Source organism: Mesocricetus auratus, unplaced genomic scaffold (assembly GCF_017639785.1).
Source record: "Mesocricetus auratus isolate SY011 unplaced genomic scaffold, BCM_Maur_2.0 Super-Scaffold_100676, whole genome shotgun sequence".
Classification (NCBI taxonomy): domain Eukaryota; kingdom Metazoa; phylum Chordata; class Mammalia; order Rodentia; family Cricetidae; genus Mesocricetus; species Mesocricetus auratus.
In genome coordinates, this window is record NW_024429266.1 from 118,381,962 (window position 1) to 118,396,327 (window position 14,366).

Here is a 14,366-nt window from a genome sequence, read left to right on the forward strand (position 1 = left end):
CCCCACCTCATCTGAAATAGGCACTTCATTTTTATATCCAGGGACTTAGGGGACCCTTTTATTTTTCAGATGCCACTCCCAAGCTCAGGGAACTGATGGTTGTTCTACTTCCTCATTCACAGCGTGGGAAAGTCTTCAATGGGGTCCCACCTTGGGAAGCAGTGACTTCTAAATCTGTCTTTGTGGGTGGCCACCCCGAGTCTTTGCCTCTGTGCCCTTGGGGTGTTGGGGCACTGGGTGCCATGCTCTTTCTCGTTTAAAGGGGGGAGAGCCCAAAGGGAAGGGTTTGTTGCAGCCTCAACCAGGAAACTCGCACTTTGGGCATTGATGTTTTACTGGGACCCCAGTGTGAGTATACATCTATAAACAATCTTTTCTGTAGCGCACAAGCTGAGGCACAAAAATGAAAATAATCCAAAGACCCCAGTGTGAACGCACACCTGCAATCACTACTCCGCGTGCCACAGGAGCTGAGGTGGGGATTACAGCAGCGGCGGCAACAACAACAAAAACAAAGACCCAGGGTGAAAGTCAGTTCAGTCCACCAAATTCTCCCAAGACCTTTGCATGGGTCCGGAGTGGGGAAGAGATGTTAGAGACCCAGGTCCGTAACTGTCAGCACCAACGCCCCTCGCTGCACCTTGTCAGGCTGTGTGGGACAAGCACACACGATCTCTGCATCCTCAGCTGAGAAGTAGTCATTCTTCAGCAAGTTGTCCACCAGACACTGAGTGTTTCGGATGTTGGCAACCAGGTGTTCCCTGCTGACCTTCAGCAGTTTAATGTGGGAGTGACAACCCGATGGGATGGCTTCCATCTCATGATGGCCCTGCTTTTCCATAGTTCAAGTAGCCGGCAGCTACTTTTCTCAAATTCATCTTTGACCACATGTGTCTCCCTGACAGCCAGGCAATCAGGATTCAGAGCCACCGTCCAGGTTCCCGCCTTTCATTGCTGACCTTGAAGAGATAAAGGACACTGTCAGCAAAGCAGATGTCGCTGAAGGATTCTCCCTCTCTCCCATCTCCCATTGTCCCTTGCATTTCTCTACCTCTAACAGGAGGGTGACATGCCAAAGAATTTTATCAGGGAGGTACTGAACAACAGTCACAATTCCTTGTTGGTGGTGGGATTCCACACCACTAAATGTATTAGCCTTTCCGTCACTGCAGCAGAGAACAATGTCAGGGAGGAAGGACTTAGTCTGCCTCTTGGTTTCAGTCCTTCACTTTGGGGAAGGCATGGCAGAGCAGCTCCGTCTCTTCACTGAGACCAGGGAGAACAGAGTGAAAGAGGGAAGAAAGATGGCCTTCAGGACCCATGGCTTCAGTAAGTGACTCCCAAAAGGCACCCCACTGACAACATCAGAATCAAATGGCTGGCCATACTAAGTCTCTGGCATCATCCTTTGAAGGAAGATAAAATACCCTAACAAAGCTTCTTCCCTTAGACCTTCACTATCTTTCTGGGATCTGCAAAGCTAACAAAGATGTAGGCGGCAAAAATGTTGTGCACACTCTCAGGCATCCTTCAAAGGAAAAGAGATGCTTAACCTGTTGCCCCTGGGATGCTGGGAATGGATGTACCTTACAAACTGATGACCCTTTGTGTCTGATGAGCTGGGTTCCACCCATACCACCCAGAATTTATCTTTCACTTATCCCAGACCCTTTCCCCCTAAAACCTTGAGCATAAAAGGCACAAGACTCACCTGTTGCGAGATGCCATTTTACTTTACAACAGCCTAAGTGACTTCTATGTTGTCTTAGGGCCACCCACTGTGTTTACCTCAGTCATTCTCCCTCAACCATTATCTTGAGCATTGTTTCTAAGTCAACAGGAACCCATCTTACAGATGAAGCCAATGTGCTTTATAAAGAGCTTCAGTGTATACACGTTTTGAGCTTGTGCTCACAGTGCTGAGTTAATTATTTTCAGAAAACTTTTCCCCCAAAATGTGCTGTGCTTACATATGGTTAAAGTAAATGATCTGGTGTCAGACTCTAGAAGTCCTGGCCAAGCAACAGTACCAAAATCATGCTGTACTGAGATTCATTCTTGTATTTTTGCAGATCACTTCCCTGCCAGCTGTAGAACCCAAAGGGACCCTTCCACACAAGAGGGTATCTTTTTTATATTTTAAACAAAAAAATGCAAAAAATTACATACTGAAATTAACCAGATCCTAAGACTATACATGTCAATGAACTTCTATACACTTACAATAGTCATTGGGAAGAAAGCTATGGAACTTCACACTAGGTATTGCTCTTCCATAATCAAATACTTATCCTCCACCCCAAACAAAAACTCTATGACAGAGTTAGAATTAGAGAGACAATTAGCTTTGTACCCCTTTCATAACTTGTTTCCTGCATTCAATCTTGTTTGTTGTTTGTTGAGATACAGTCTCACTGTATAGCTCTGACTACCAGGCTTGGGAAACATTTTGGAAGACGGGGCAGACATTCCATAAGAGCCAGAGTAATGGGTCATTTTCTATGAGACTATGTCTCCTAGTAATATCAGAAGCTACATCCATAAAGCGTAGCTCACCAACGTGAATGCCCAAATATGAGCTGAACAAGGACACCAACAAACATGCCAGACTGGATGGAGAAAAGCCTGTGAGTCCTCAGCCCTACACAAAGAACTATAGGCAATTAAGGAGAGCTGGGAGAGGAAGGCGTGGTGTTCCCTAGGGAAGAGCACACCGACTTGTTGTTCAGTGCCAAACGGTCAGCCCTAAAACACACATCCAAGCAACATTATACAGCCTGAACAACTTATATCTGGGAATATGTATGTATATACAAATACATACATGCAATAACAATTAGTGAAAAAAAAGAGGCCGTCAATTTAAAGGAGCGTAGGGAGAAGTGTATGGAAAAGTTTGTAATTAAAGTATAATCTCAAAAAATTAAATGCTTTAAATTTTTATATTGTGACAGCAAAAGTAAATGTATAAGCATAACTAACTAGCTAAATAAATTAAAGGAAAGGAAATGGGGGCGGGGCAAGAGCCAGAGCGGTGTGTCAGTCTTAAGGCTGGAGGCTGGTTTCTCTGGGAGGCCTGTGAGAATCGCCCAGAGTGGAAACTTTATCTTGAAGACTAACCACAAGTGTGAGAGAACAGGGAAAGGCCACTCTTTCTCCCCTGCTGAGTCAGCCTGCGGAAGCGTGGGGAAGGAGGTAAAGCAACCTCCTTACTCCTCTGGTCCTCACTCTCATCCCTGGGAGGGCTGTTAACTCTCTGCTTCTCTTTCCCATGCCCCTGGCTTCCCAGACTGTTCCTGTAAAGCCCACCATAGACACCCCACTGTTTACCAGCAAAGGGGGAAGCTGTCTCCTGATTCTTGACCACCTGAACAAAGCCCCCGGTCACATGACAGCTAGCTGGCAGTCAGCCTGCTTTTGTGTTTTTCCAGTGGGCGGTTGGCTCACTTTGGCAGGAATTTAAGGAAGGATGGACGTCAGAAAAGGAAACAAAGAAACAACACCGCCTGGTAAGCAGAAGCCAGAGACAGACCCAACTGCAGGAGACAGCTCAGAGAGTTACCTGTCCTGTGAAAGGTCCTTCATGTCCTACCCAAAGAGTGCGTCCTGTGGTGCAAATGGAAGGCCTGGGGGAAAGAGAAAGCGGTAGGCAAAGGGGAGGAGCAAGGGCAGGGGAGGGCTGGAGAAGGGGAGAGGGAGGGGAAGATGAAGGGGTGCGGAGAGGAAAGGAGGAATGACTGTGGGTAGCACTGGGCTTCCGGGAGCCGGGCTGCTCTGTGGGGGGAGGTTTTCCAGCCTCCACATGGAGAGCCCTGAGGATGGGTGTTGAAGGGAGATTCACAGTCCAAGTAAACAGCCAAATAAACCATTCAAGGCCAGAGATGTGGCCAGAGAACAAGTTTCCAGGTCTGCAGAATGCAAGGTAGAGCTCCAGATGGAAAAAATGAAGATAGAACACGTGGGGGGGGGTCACCACCTAGAACCATATCTTGAATCAGAGGCAGGTGGAGTATGTTGGTGAGAGGAAACCCTGAGAGAGAGAGACAGACAGAGACAGAGACAGAGACAGACAGAGAGAGAGAGACAGACAGAGAGACACAGAGAGAGACACAGAGAGACAAAGAGAGGTGTGTGTGTGTGTGTGTGTGTGTGTGTTAGGAGCTGCTAGACTGGCCCTTCCCACCAATTCTTTTTCTGACTTTCTTATTTTTTTAAGATGGGGATATTTGCTGCGTTACTTGGGCTGTGCTGGGACTCTTATGTAGCCCAGACTGACCTAAACTCACAGTCCTTCTGGCCTCAGGAACTTACAGGCCAAGCATAGCTCCTTCTGGCTTTCTGATCTCCCATGAGACAGGTTTTGTCTCCAGACTAGGAGAATCCCCAGTCCTTGTGGAAATAGGTCTCTACATTCCATCTTGCAACTCGGGCTTCTGAACTAAATATGCAGTAGATTTGGGGGAGGGCAAGAACTGAGAGGAAAATAGATTAGGGAAGAGGGGGTTTATTTTTTGTGTTTCTTTGTTTTTAAGGCTCCCTATGTTTCTTAGGCTATTCTTGAATCCCTGAGCTCTAGGGATTCACTCAGGGTCCTGAGTACCCACATAACACAGTGCTTAAAAAGAATAATTCTAAAAGATGATAGAGTAGAGTTATTAATATAAAATAAAATATAACCCTTGTGGTAGCTCTATTTCACTATTTTTACATTTATTTATTTAGTGTGTGTACAAGCACCAGGATGCATGTGTGGTGGGAGAAGACAACTTGCCAGAATCCATTCTCTTCTACCATATGGGTCTGGGTACAGAAATCCAGTCGTCAGGCTTACAGGCAAGCGCCTTTACCCCTTGAGCCAACTCACCAACACTGGCCATTTAGATTTTCCTAGTAGTTTCATTAATGAAAATAAAAACAAGCAGGTGACCTCATGAGATATTTCAGTTAATTAAATATGTGCAAAGCATTGCTCTAACACGTCATCAGTATAGCACTGCTGTACAGCCATCTCCTCTGAGATGGAAACCTTCCATCTTGGAGAGAAGTTCTTTAAGACACAGGATGTTGGGAGGTGAAACAAGATGGCCTAGGTGAGTGGTTCTCAGCCTTCCTAATGCTGTGGCCCTTTAATACAGTGCCTCATGTTGTGGTAACCCCCAACCATATAACTGTTTTCCTTGCTACTTCATAACTGTAATTTTGCTGCTGTTGTGACTCGTAATGTAAATATCTGATATTCAATCCACCAGAGGTTGAAAACCACTGCTCTAAGAGGAGGCGAAACATTCTGTCCTGCAAGAAAGCTCTTTAAGATCAAGAGTTAAACAATTCAGAGCTTCAGGAAGTCCCTGAAACTGACAAAATACACTAGACCCCTCCCTCCCCAAGCATATATGATCTTTAAGGACTATAAGGACACTATTAGACTAGTGAGCTGCCCAGAAGAGGCTGGGTCTGACTGAGCCCCCTGCAAGAAGCAAAACCAGCTTGGAAATGACACTGTGCAACCTGTTGAGCTGCTTGCAGACTGTGCATGGGTCCAGGTTTCTGGCTTGGTGAGCTGTCACCCACACTGGGGTAGACTTCGTGATGCAGATCTCTGAGTCATTTCTGTGCCAACAGTAAGCCCTCACCCATCTTCCTCTACATAACCCCCATAAAACTCATTTGTTCATCAAATTGGACGATGGTATCTGTAGCTTGGTCTGTCTTTGGTTCCTTATCTGGGGTACATAAACATTTGTTCATGTCTCCCCAGAAACAGTGTCACAAGGCACACCTTTATGAAGGAATATCTGTGTTCTTATTTTCTCTCTAAGGCTTTGAAGTCTGGTGTGTCTTCCACTTAGAGGACACCTAGATTCCGGCTAGCAACACTGAAAGCGTTCAATGGCCGTGTGGTAGAGGTGATTTTGCAACTTTGTCCACTTGAAATAGAAACCTACTGCCCTTTGTCCGTGAAGGGACCCTGGCCAGCTGGAGTGTGGCAGGCACGGCTCTGGCAGGTCTGCCCTTCACCCCCATTCCCTCTGCCTTGCAAAAGCTGTTAGATTACATTCCTGAAGCTGACCCCCAAGACCCATTCCCTGATTTGTCCACTTCCTCTTCCTGAGGCTGACCACCAAGGTCCAGCTATCAAAATATTGACATCCAGCAACCAACCCGCCCCCCCACTTTGACTCACCTAATTAACATGACCAAATAAATGAAACACCTCATCCTAACATGGTGTTTCCCCTTTTACTTTTATAAACTGCCATTTTCCAATGGGTCACCTCTGTCTCCTCTCTATCAAGAGGCAGCCCTTTGTCCCACCCCAGGACAAATACCCCTCCCCCTCTCCTTTGTTCCTTTCCCCTTCTCCCTCTTCCTCCTCTCTTTGTCTCTTATCCCTGCCCTCTGTTTTTCTAGGGCAAATAAATCTCCTTTGCGCTGAGAACTTGGTCTTGGGGTGTCCTGAGTTGACTTCCGGGTTCCCTGCAGTCAGTGTACAGCCTGACTACGTCTTTGATCCCTGTCAGCTTCTCCTGCTCATGAGCTGCAGTCCTCATTAAAACATGTGACTTGGTCCAAAGTCTACAACACCCATCCTGTAAGACCCCACCATTGGGTGTCACTGTCAATATGATGGGTTTCCCCATCACATTCCTGAATTCCTGCCAGAGATTCCTCTTAAGCTGTATTGGGAAGAAAGCATTCCCATTTCTCTCGACTTTGGAATCAGTGGGTGACTCTGCTTTGGGTTTTTATGCTAAATCAGCTTACTAGGCAATGGCACTGTCAGAGTCCACACCTCAGGAGTATTATTCACAGCTAGTGGGAAACTAGTAATTGTGGCCTGCTGTGTGACCTCCAACCCTGGTGGGATTGTAGTCAAATAAGAGCAGGTGTTATGATATTGGTCTAACAAGACTCTGGGAGCTTTCCAAGGACATCTTATAGGATCAAGTTTTGTCTCAGTAACAACTAATTTTGAGGGGTTTTGGATCTACTAGAAGTCATTTATGTGGCCATGTTGATTTCAGTAGTTTTAGCTGATGGGGTAGTGTAAGGATTATGCTGGCCTGCATAATGTCATCTGGCAGAATGCACTCAGGCAGTGCCCTGGTCAGCCCAGGGTTCCATGACTCCTAGTATACACTCAGGTGCAAAGGACCCCTTTAAAAAACAGGCCCGCCCACTTACACTCTCTTTCCCTCTTTCCTGCAGTTCCCTGGGGCAGACAAGACTATTTCCTGTCTCCCTCTTCTCATCTGTTCCCAGCCCCCCCCCCCCCCGTGTGTGTGTGTGTGTGTGTGTGTGTGTGTGTGTGTGTGTCTGTGTCTGTGTCTGTGTCTGTGTCTGTGTGTATCTGTGTGTGTCTGTGTGTGTGTCTGTGTCTGTGTCTCTTTACCTCTTTTCTCTTTCCTTCCCCCTCCCTCTCCTTTCTAATAAAACTCCTCACTTAAGCTGTCGTCCGCCATGGAATCTACCAAGGTTCCCCTCGAGCTTTAGCCTAACAGGTAGAAAGAAGCTCTCAAGCACTCTGAACTTGTGGTCTGATCTGATATCTTAGCCAAACTGTTGACAGTTCATGGACAAGGTTAAGGGCCCAAAGTTTGTTTGCCTGGCCACCACCACCCTGGTGGTGAGCCTCAACTATCTCAACATTGGTGATCAACAGCCTGTGGAAGTCACTTTAGCAACTTCCCTTTCTAGAAATCTGCCCTTTGAGGAGAAAGAGAAGTTCTGACCAGGTTTTGGTTTTGTTTCATTCCAACAAGATTCCTGCTGTTGATTGTGAGAAAGTCATTGGCAGTTCCCAGTTCCCAGAGGAACTGCCAATGACTGAGTCAACACATTGTCTACAGCCACATAATGCAGCACCAGGCAGCAACATGCGTGAGTGCAATAAAATAGCATGAGCATCACGGATGAAAGGCTGAGAAAGTCAGGCTCAAAGGAACTGAATGTACCGTGTGGTTCTGTGTGTTTCCTGAAATCAGCTCTTGGGGCAGCAGGGAAAGAGCAGCTGTGGAGAGAGACACTGATTGCAAACAAGAGCCATGCAAACTCCTGAGGACATAAAAACACTGTGTACCCTGAGTGAGTGATATGTGTATCCTACATGTGCATGTGTGTGTGCATACACATATGTGTGTGTTAATATAATGTGTATGCATTGGTGGCTTCCACATCCTTATATTCAGTCAACCATGGATCAAGACTATTCAGGAAAATATTGCACCTCACTAAACATGGATGTTTTCATTATCATTGTTTCTTAAATTGAACAGCATATCAACTTTTATAGCCCTTCCAGTGCATTAGGTATCATAGTAATCTAGAGATGATTTGAAGTGTTCAGGAGGATGTGTGTGATATGAAGATACTCACCGTATCTTGCATCAGGAATTTGCACACTGATAGATTTTGTTTCCCTTGGAGCATTCTGACACTGATCCCTGACACTGAGGGAAGAGAGAGTGCACGCACGCCACAGGCGCATGCACACATGCACACACAATTTGCTAAGTGTCATCAACCTTTAAGTTTAAAGTCTGAAATGTTTATATGAAACTGTACTGTAGTGAGGTGTTTTGTTTCCTTTTCATTTTGAGAGAGTCTTGGTGTGTACTACAGTCTTGCCTGGAGCTCAAGATACTTCTATTTCAACCTCCATTATACCAGGATTAAAAGCATGCACCACCATGCCTAACTATTTTTAGTTCTAGGACATCCAGGACTGTACAGAGAAATGCTGTTTCAAAAGACAAATAATAATAATAATAGCAAATAAATGAATCTTTTAAAAGGAGGTAAAGAAACAAAATAAAATACCCACATATGTATATATCTATATCCCAAAATACTCATATTAAAACAAATATTAATAGTCTAAGTATATTGATTATAAAACATAATTTGGCAGATTCATTATCATTAAAAAACATGCTACTCAAAGAGGTTTATCTTCAGTAAAATGTTAGTCTTTAGTCAATCAAGGAAGAAGGATGCATCATGGCTGGCACAGCTATACTAGAATAATTAGAATTTAAGAATTTCACAATAGTGAGATTAATAGTACTTCAGGTTGGCAGAAGAATTTTCACTTGTATGCATCTAGTGATATATTTTGAAAATGTATTAAAGGAAAAATTTACAAAAAAGGCAATATATCCAAATGCATACTCAAAATCACAAATTAATTACAAGACTCTTCATATAATGGCTGAAAGAAGAGACAGAGCATGAAGCTAGTAATAATCTTGGGAGATGTTAATAATAAGTTTATCCTGTTGTGTATCTATCCACTGCGCCTAGCAATAGCGCAGGACCTGGTGCTGAGTGTGTGCAGAGTGTTTCAAAGGTGGCCATATTCTGAACCTCACTGCAAACTTAGCACATGGACAAGGATTTATCCTACATTTTGTGACCACAGTGGAGCTAAGTTAGAAATCAACAATAAAAAGACATCTGGAAAACCTCCAAAATAACAGATCAAAGAAAAAGTGGAAATCAGAAAATAGTTTCACCTATGTGATAATAAAATTATGGAATATCAAATTTATAGATGATTAAAAAAAACATAGTCTCACGCCGGGCATTGGTGGCGCACACCTCTAATCCCAGTACTCGGGAGGCAGAGGCAGGTGGATCTCTGTGAGTTGGAGGTCCAGCCTGGTCTACAGAGTGAGTTCAGGGACAGGCTCCATAGCAGTACAGAGAAACCCTGTCTGGAAAAACAAAACAATGCATAGTCTCATATTCAAATGTTAGATAAGAAAAACAAGACTGAGACCACGCTGCCCTGTCTTCATCAAAGAACAACTTGCAGAAGCTGTTTCTCTCCTTCCATCATATGGGTCCTAGAGATTGAACTCAGATTGTCAGGCTTGGCAGCAAGCCCCTTGCTCACTTAACTGTCTCATGAGCCCATCCTTTCTGTGTTTTTATAACTTTTTCACTAAACAAAAACGCAATATCTGGTCACTGTAAAAAAAAAAGTGTGGAAGGGGACTGGAGACAGGGCTCAGCAGTTAAGAGCACTGGCTGCTCTTTCAGAGGTCCTGAGTTCAATTCCCAGCAACCACATGGTGGCTCACAACCATCCATAATGAGATCTGGTGCCCTCTTCTGGCCTGGAGGCATACATGCAGACAGAACACTATATACATACATAATAAATAAATATTTTTTTAATTGTGGAAGGAAACAAATAACAACAACAAGCTTAGAGAACAAAACAAAGCTATCTACCACGAGACACACGTTGGATGATGCCCTCCAGCCTCCACCCTCGGCATTTCTGTGCACCGGTGATGTTTTGCCGGGTTGGTACCACACTGTTCCCTTGCGCCCTCAAGAGTCCCTCATGTTTCCTTGAGACTGCCAAGCTCTCTTTTGAGCTACAGAAACTGACTCCTGAACAGTCAGGCTTTCCAGTAGCTGAGGGCTTTGCCTGGCGCGACTGTCCCTTCATGAAGGGCGAAAGCACTGGAGAGTCAGGACTTCAGCTTCAGAGTTCTGTGCCCGAGCAATCCCCACACCCAAGAGCCTCAACGAGGATGCCAAGTGGAGCATGTTTCTTGGTCTGACCTGTGGCCGACAGGGCTCCACCCTCACCGTGAGGAGCGATGGCTGCCGGGGGGTGGAAGGCAGCAGGAGGGTCTACTGACGTTGCTGCCTTACTCATTCTTTCCTCGGATTGGCTGTCTGGGGGCGCAGATTATCTCACGGTATTACAAGAGATTTTGAGTTAATGAGCTGGAAGGGTCTACACAAGGCTGGCGCGGAGTCGGCCCCCACCAGGCTGGCACAGAGCAGATCCCCAGGAACTGCCTGCTCAGCTCCCCTTTCTTATTAACCCATTCTTATGCCAACTTCAGGTGACAGTTACTGTGAGGAACACTGTTGAGCACAAGGAGGCCAAGCAGATCTCTACCCTCAGTGTCTATAACCTGGCAGCTCAGACAGATTCAGAATGAGGCATGACAGGCACCGGGAGAGTGATTAGGAAATGCCTGGAGGGAAAAAAATGAAATGATAACATTCACCAAGAAAATGCATAGAGATGGAGGTTATTGCATTAAGTGAAATAAGCCAGACTCAGAGACAAATACTCTATTGTCTCTCACATACAGAACCTAGATTCAAATCTCTCTCTCACCCTCTTTCCCTCCCTGTGTACGTACACGTGTGTGCGAGTAAGTGTGTAAGATTCACATATAAGTAATAAAAGTAGAAAACATGAAAGGGGAAGACGAGATCGTAATAGGGCGGGGAACAGGTGACAGGACACTCGTGGCAGGAAAGCAAGGGAACCGCGTGGAGAGAGGAAGGAAATCAGTAAATAGAGATCGAGGAGGGGGAGGAGACACATCCAGCTGCCAAACACTGGGATGTCACCCATCACTTTGTATGCCACCTTAAAAGGGGGAAGGGGAGTGTGGCAAGCCTGACACTCCTGGAGGCACCTCTCTCATTACTACCCATTTTCTGCTCCCCAGCCAAATAATTGCCAATGAAGCTTTTCTGGTTTTAAGCACATCTTAGAGTGGGGTGTAGTAGCACATGTTTGAAGTCCTAGCACTTGAGAGGCTGAGGCAGGAGGATCACCAGTGCTAGAACAACCTGCTCTACATAGTGAAACACACATATACACACACACACACACACACACACACACACACACACTTGCAGGGCCCATGCAAGTCTCCGTATCAGAAATTTACAGGGAGATGAGTGTATGCAGAGCCTCTCTCTTGGAGTCATTGTACTTGAGATACCCAGAGGAACACAGAGCAATTGAGCAGCCCCCAAATGTTCCACACACACCCAGACAGACCTGTCACCACTGCCTCAAGTGTCCGCGACGAGAGGACATCCACACAGCTCCCTGAAGCTGGGAAACACTAGTTCTGTACAAAGCCATTGGGTGGTTCCACCCTGCAGAGGCTTCCCTGCCTGGAATGTGACCGGCCCCTCACTCAGAAGCACAGCTAGAATTCAGACCCCATCCCAGTGATGGTGGTTGAGTCAAGAGAAACTTCAAGGAAGTCATTTCCCACTAGCCACACCAGCCTTACGGTCCCACCCTTTCCTTACACACCCCATTGTTGGGAACCTTCATTCAACCTTTTAAAAACTCCATGGAATTCCAAATAAATGGCTCCACTTTCTCCAAGTTGGTGTTGCAATACCAGAAGATAAGATTTCAAGTGGATCTGGGTGTTTTCCAGAAAAACATTCTTTAAGCACATGGCAGATGCTAATTAGAGTTATACCCCAAGTTGCTTTTAAGTGGTCAAGCCATCTCACAGGTATTTCTGTATAGAGGCTGGGCATAAACACTAACACAAGCAAAAGCAAGGCCAGAGTTAGAATCTGGACACCATATCTACTTCTTTCCCGGTCCCGTTTCTCTCTCCTCAAGCTTCTTTCCTGGAATGAGAGTTCATAAATAGCCTGTGACTCAGGGACTGTGGCAGCCAAAGACGAAGAATGCCTTTGTGGACACAGAAAGGCCTGGTTTGGAAAGCAATGACTTTACTGACCATGTAGCAGCTTATACAGCCTTGCCCTCCCCTTTCTTGAAGACAGACACACGTAGAAGTCTGCTGTTCATTCAGCAACCTGGCTGTCCCTCCTGAGGCCGGGCTCACTCTCCCCAGCTCTTTGCCATGGCTTAGAAACTAAAAATAGAAGTAGAGGTTCCTGGGCTTACAGTGAGTGGTAAGCAAGGTACACAGCTATCCCTGTTTCAGTCTTTCTCTTCTGGAATGATGGCTAGCCTCCCTGAAAAAAAAAAAAAAAGGACTGTTCTTCTAGCCTCTTCTAGCTTGGCTGAAATCCCTATAGTGAGTGTGGAACATGGAACCATGTACACAAACACACACACACACACACACACTACATGTATACATGCAAGCATACATACATACGCACAATATATACATACATAGGGTTTCTCTGTGTAGTCCCGGCTATCCTAGAATTCACTCTATAGACCAGGCTAGTCTCGAACCCATAGACATCTGCCTGCCTCTGCCTTCCAAGTGCTGGGATTAAAGGCATGTACCACTGCTGTCTAGCTTTAAAACTTTTTAAGTTTATATTTTATGCATACGTGTGAGTACCTTTATTTATGTGTGTATGTGCACCATGTGTATTTCTGATGCTGGAGACCAGACTAAGGTATCAGATCCTCTGGAACTGGTGGTTGTGAGTAATGCTGTGTGGATGCTGGAAGGCAGCAAATGCTCTTAACTGCTGAGCTATCTCTCTGGTCCAAGTAGAGCACTTTGCCAACTTGCAAAGGACCTTGACATGCAATCCAGAAATGAGTTACAGCTGTTTGATCTGGGGAACCCTCTTAATTACCCATTAGTGTGGCAAGACTTTTCCAATCATTTGACAGATATAATAATTCTAGACTGGAAAAGTACTGGACCTATAAGGAAGCTGGGTTTAGACTGGTTGCCGAATAGGAACCAGCACGCGGGCTGTCTAAGATATCTATCTACTCAGGAAGCTCACCTTTGCCCTCTCCTTCCCTCACAAGACCATGGTTCCTATAGGAGGGAAGCTGAATTACAGAATACACCACTTGTTCACTCATGCTTAGAATTTTGACTTCACCTCCACCATCCCATCTCCTACAAGGACCCACTAAAGAAACAACAAGTCCATCTAAAGAAATAATGTCCACCTAAGGAAACAGTGTCCACCTATGGAAACAGTGTCCACTATGGAGACAGTGTCCACCTAAGGAAACAGTGTCCACCTAAGGAAACAATGTCCACCTAAGGAAACAGTGTCCACCTAAGGAAACAATGTCCACCTAAGGAAACAGTGTCCACCTATAGAGACAGTGTCCACCTAAGGAAACAGTGTTCATTAAAGTCTCAGACTCCATTGGCATGCAGAGCCACCTCTGCACCCTGGCAATGTGAAAACTCTTTCTGGTTTGGTGAAATACCCCAGTAAATAGGATAGGTTTCTGGGTGGAACAGATTTATCTTCAGTTGGGCAGGACCTACCCAACTGATAACCTAATTAGAACCTAAAAAGGAGGAAGGAACTCCCTACAGAAATAACTTTCTTACAAAAGCCAAGAAACTTTCAAGAGCTTTTGAGATTTTGTTGTTTTTGTTCTTAGACCTCAAGCAGTACCATACAGGGGAAATGTTGATTACCAGACATGTCTACATGCCCTTACTTTTGCTTCCTTCCAGTATGTGTGTTGGGGGGAGTGCGGGGGTGTGTATCTGGGGTTGTTTGTGTGAATGACCATGCCCCACAGTGATCAAACGCCTCAGTTGCATACCTTAGGTTGCTTTCCTTTCCTTTTCTGAGAGGGTCTCTCATTAGGCTGGGGCTCATTG

The 14,366-nt window shown here is 45.4% G+C and overlaps 1 protein-coding gene across 3 annotated transcripts in view; it reads right to left on the minus strand.

Annotated features, from left to right (window-relative positions):
- Nod1 (nucleotide binding oligomerization domain containing 1) overlaps positions 1-14,366 on the minus strand; it is a 51,879-nt gene that overhangs the window by 25,586 nt on the left and 11,927 nt on the right. The window contains exons 1-2 of one of the 3 annotated variants that reach the window (XM_013118271.3): positions 3,563-3,699; positions 641-959 (exon numbers count right to left, since the gene is read on the minus strand). In XM_013118271.3, coding sequence (XP_012973725.1) covers positions 641-841 — 201 coding nt within the window. In that variant the 5' untranslated portion in view covers positions 842-959; positions 3,563-3,699. Of the gene's footprint in view, positions 1-440; positions 960-3,562; positions 3,700-14,366 lie in introns of those variants that run through there. The other 2 variants (XM_005076802.4, XM_040737760.1) reach the window with 2 other exon arrangements.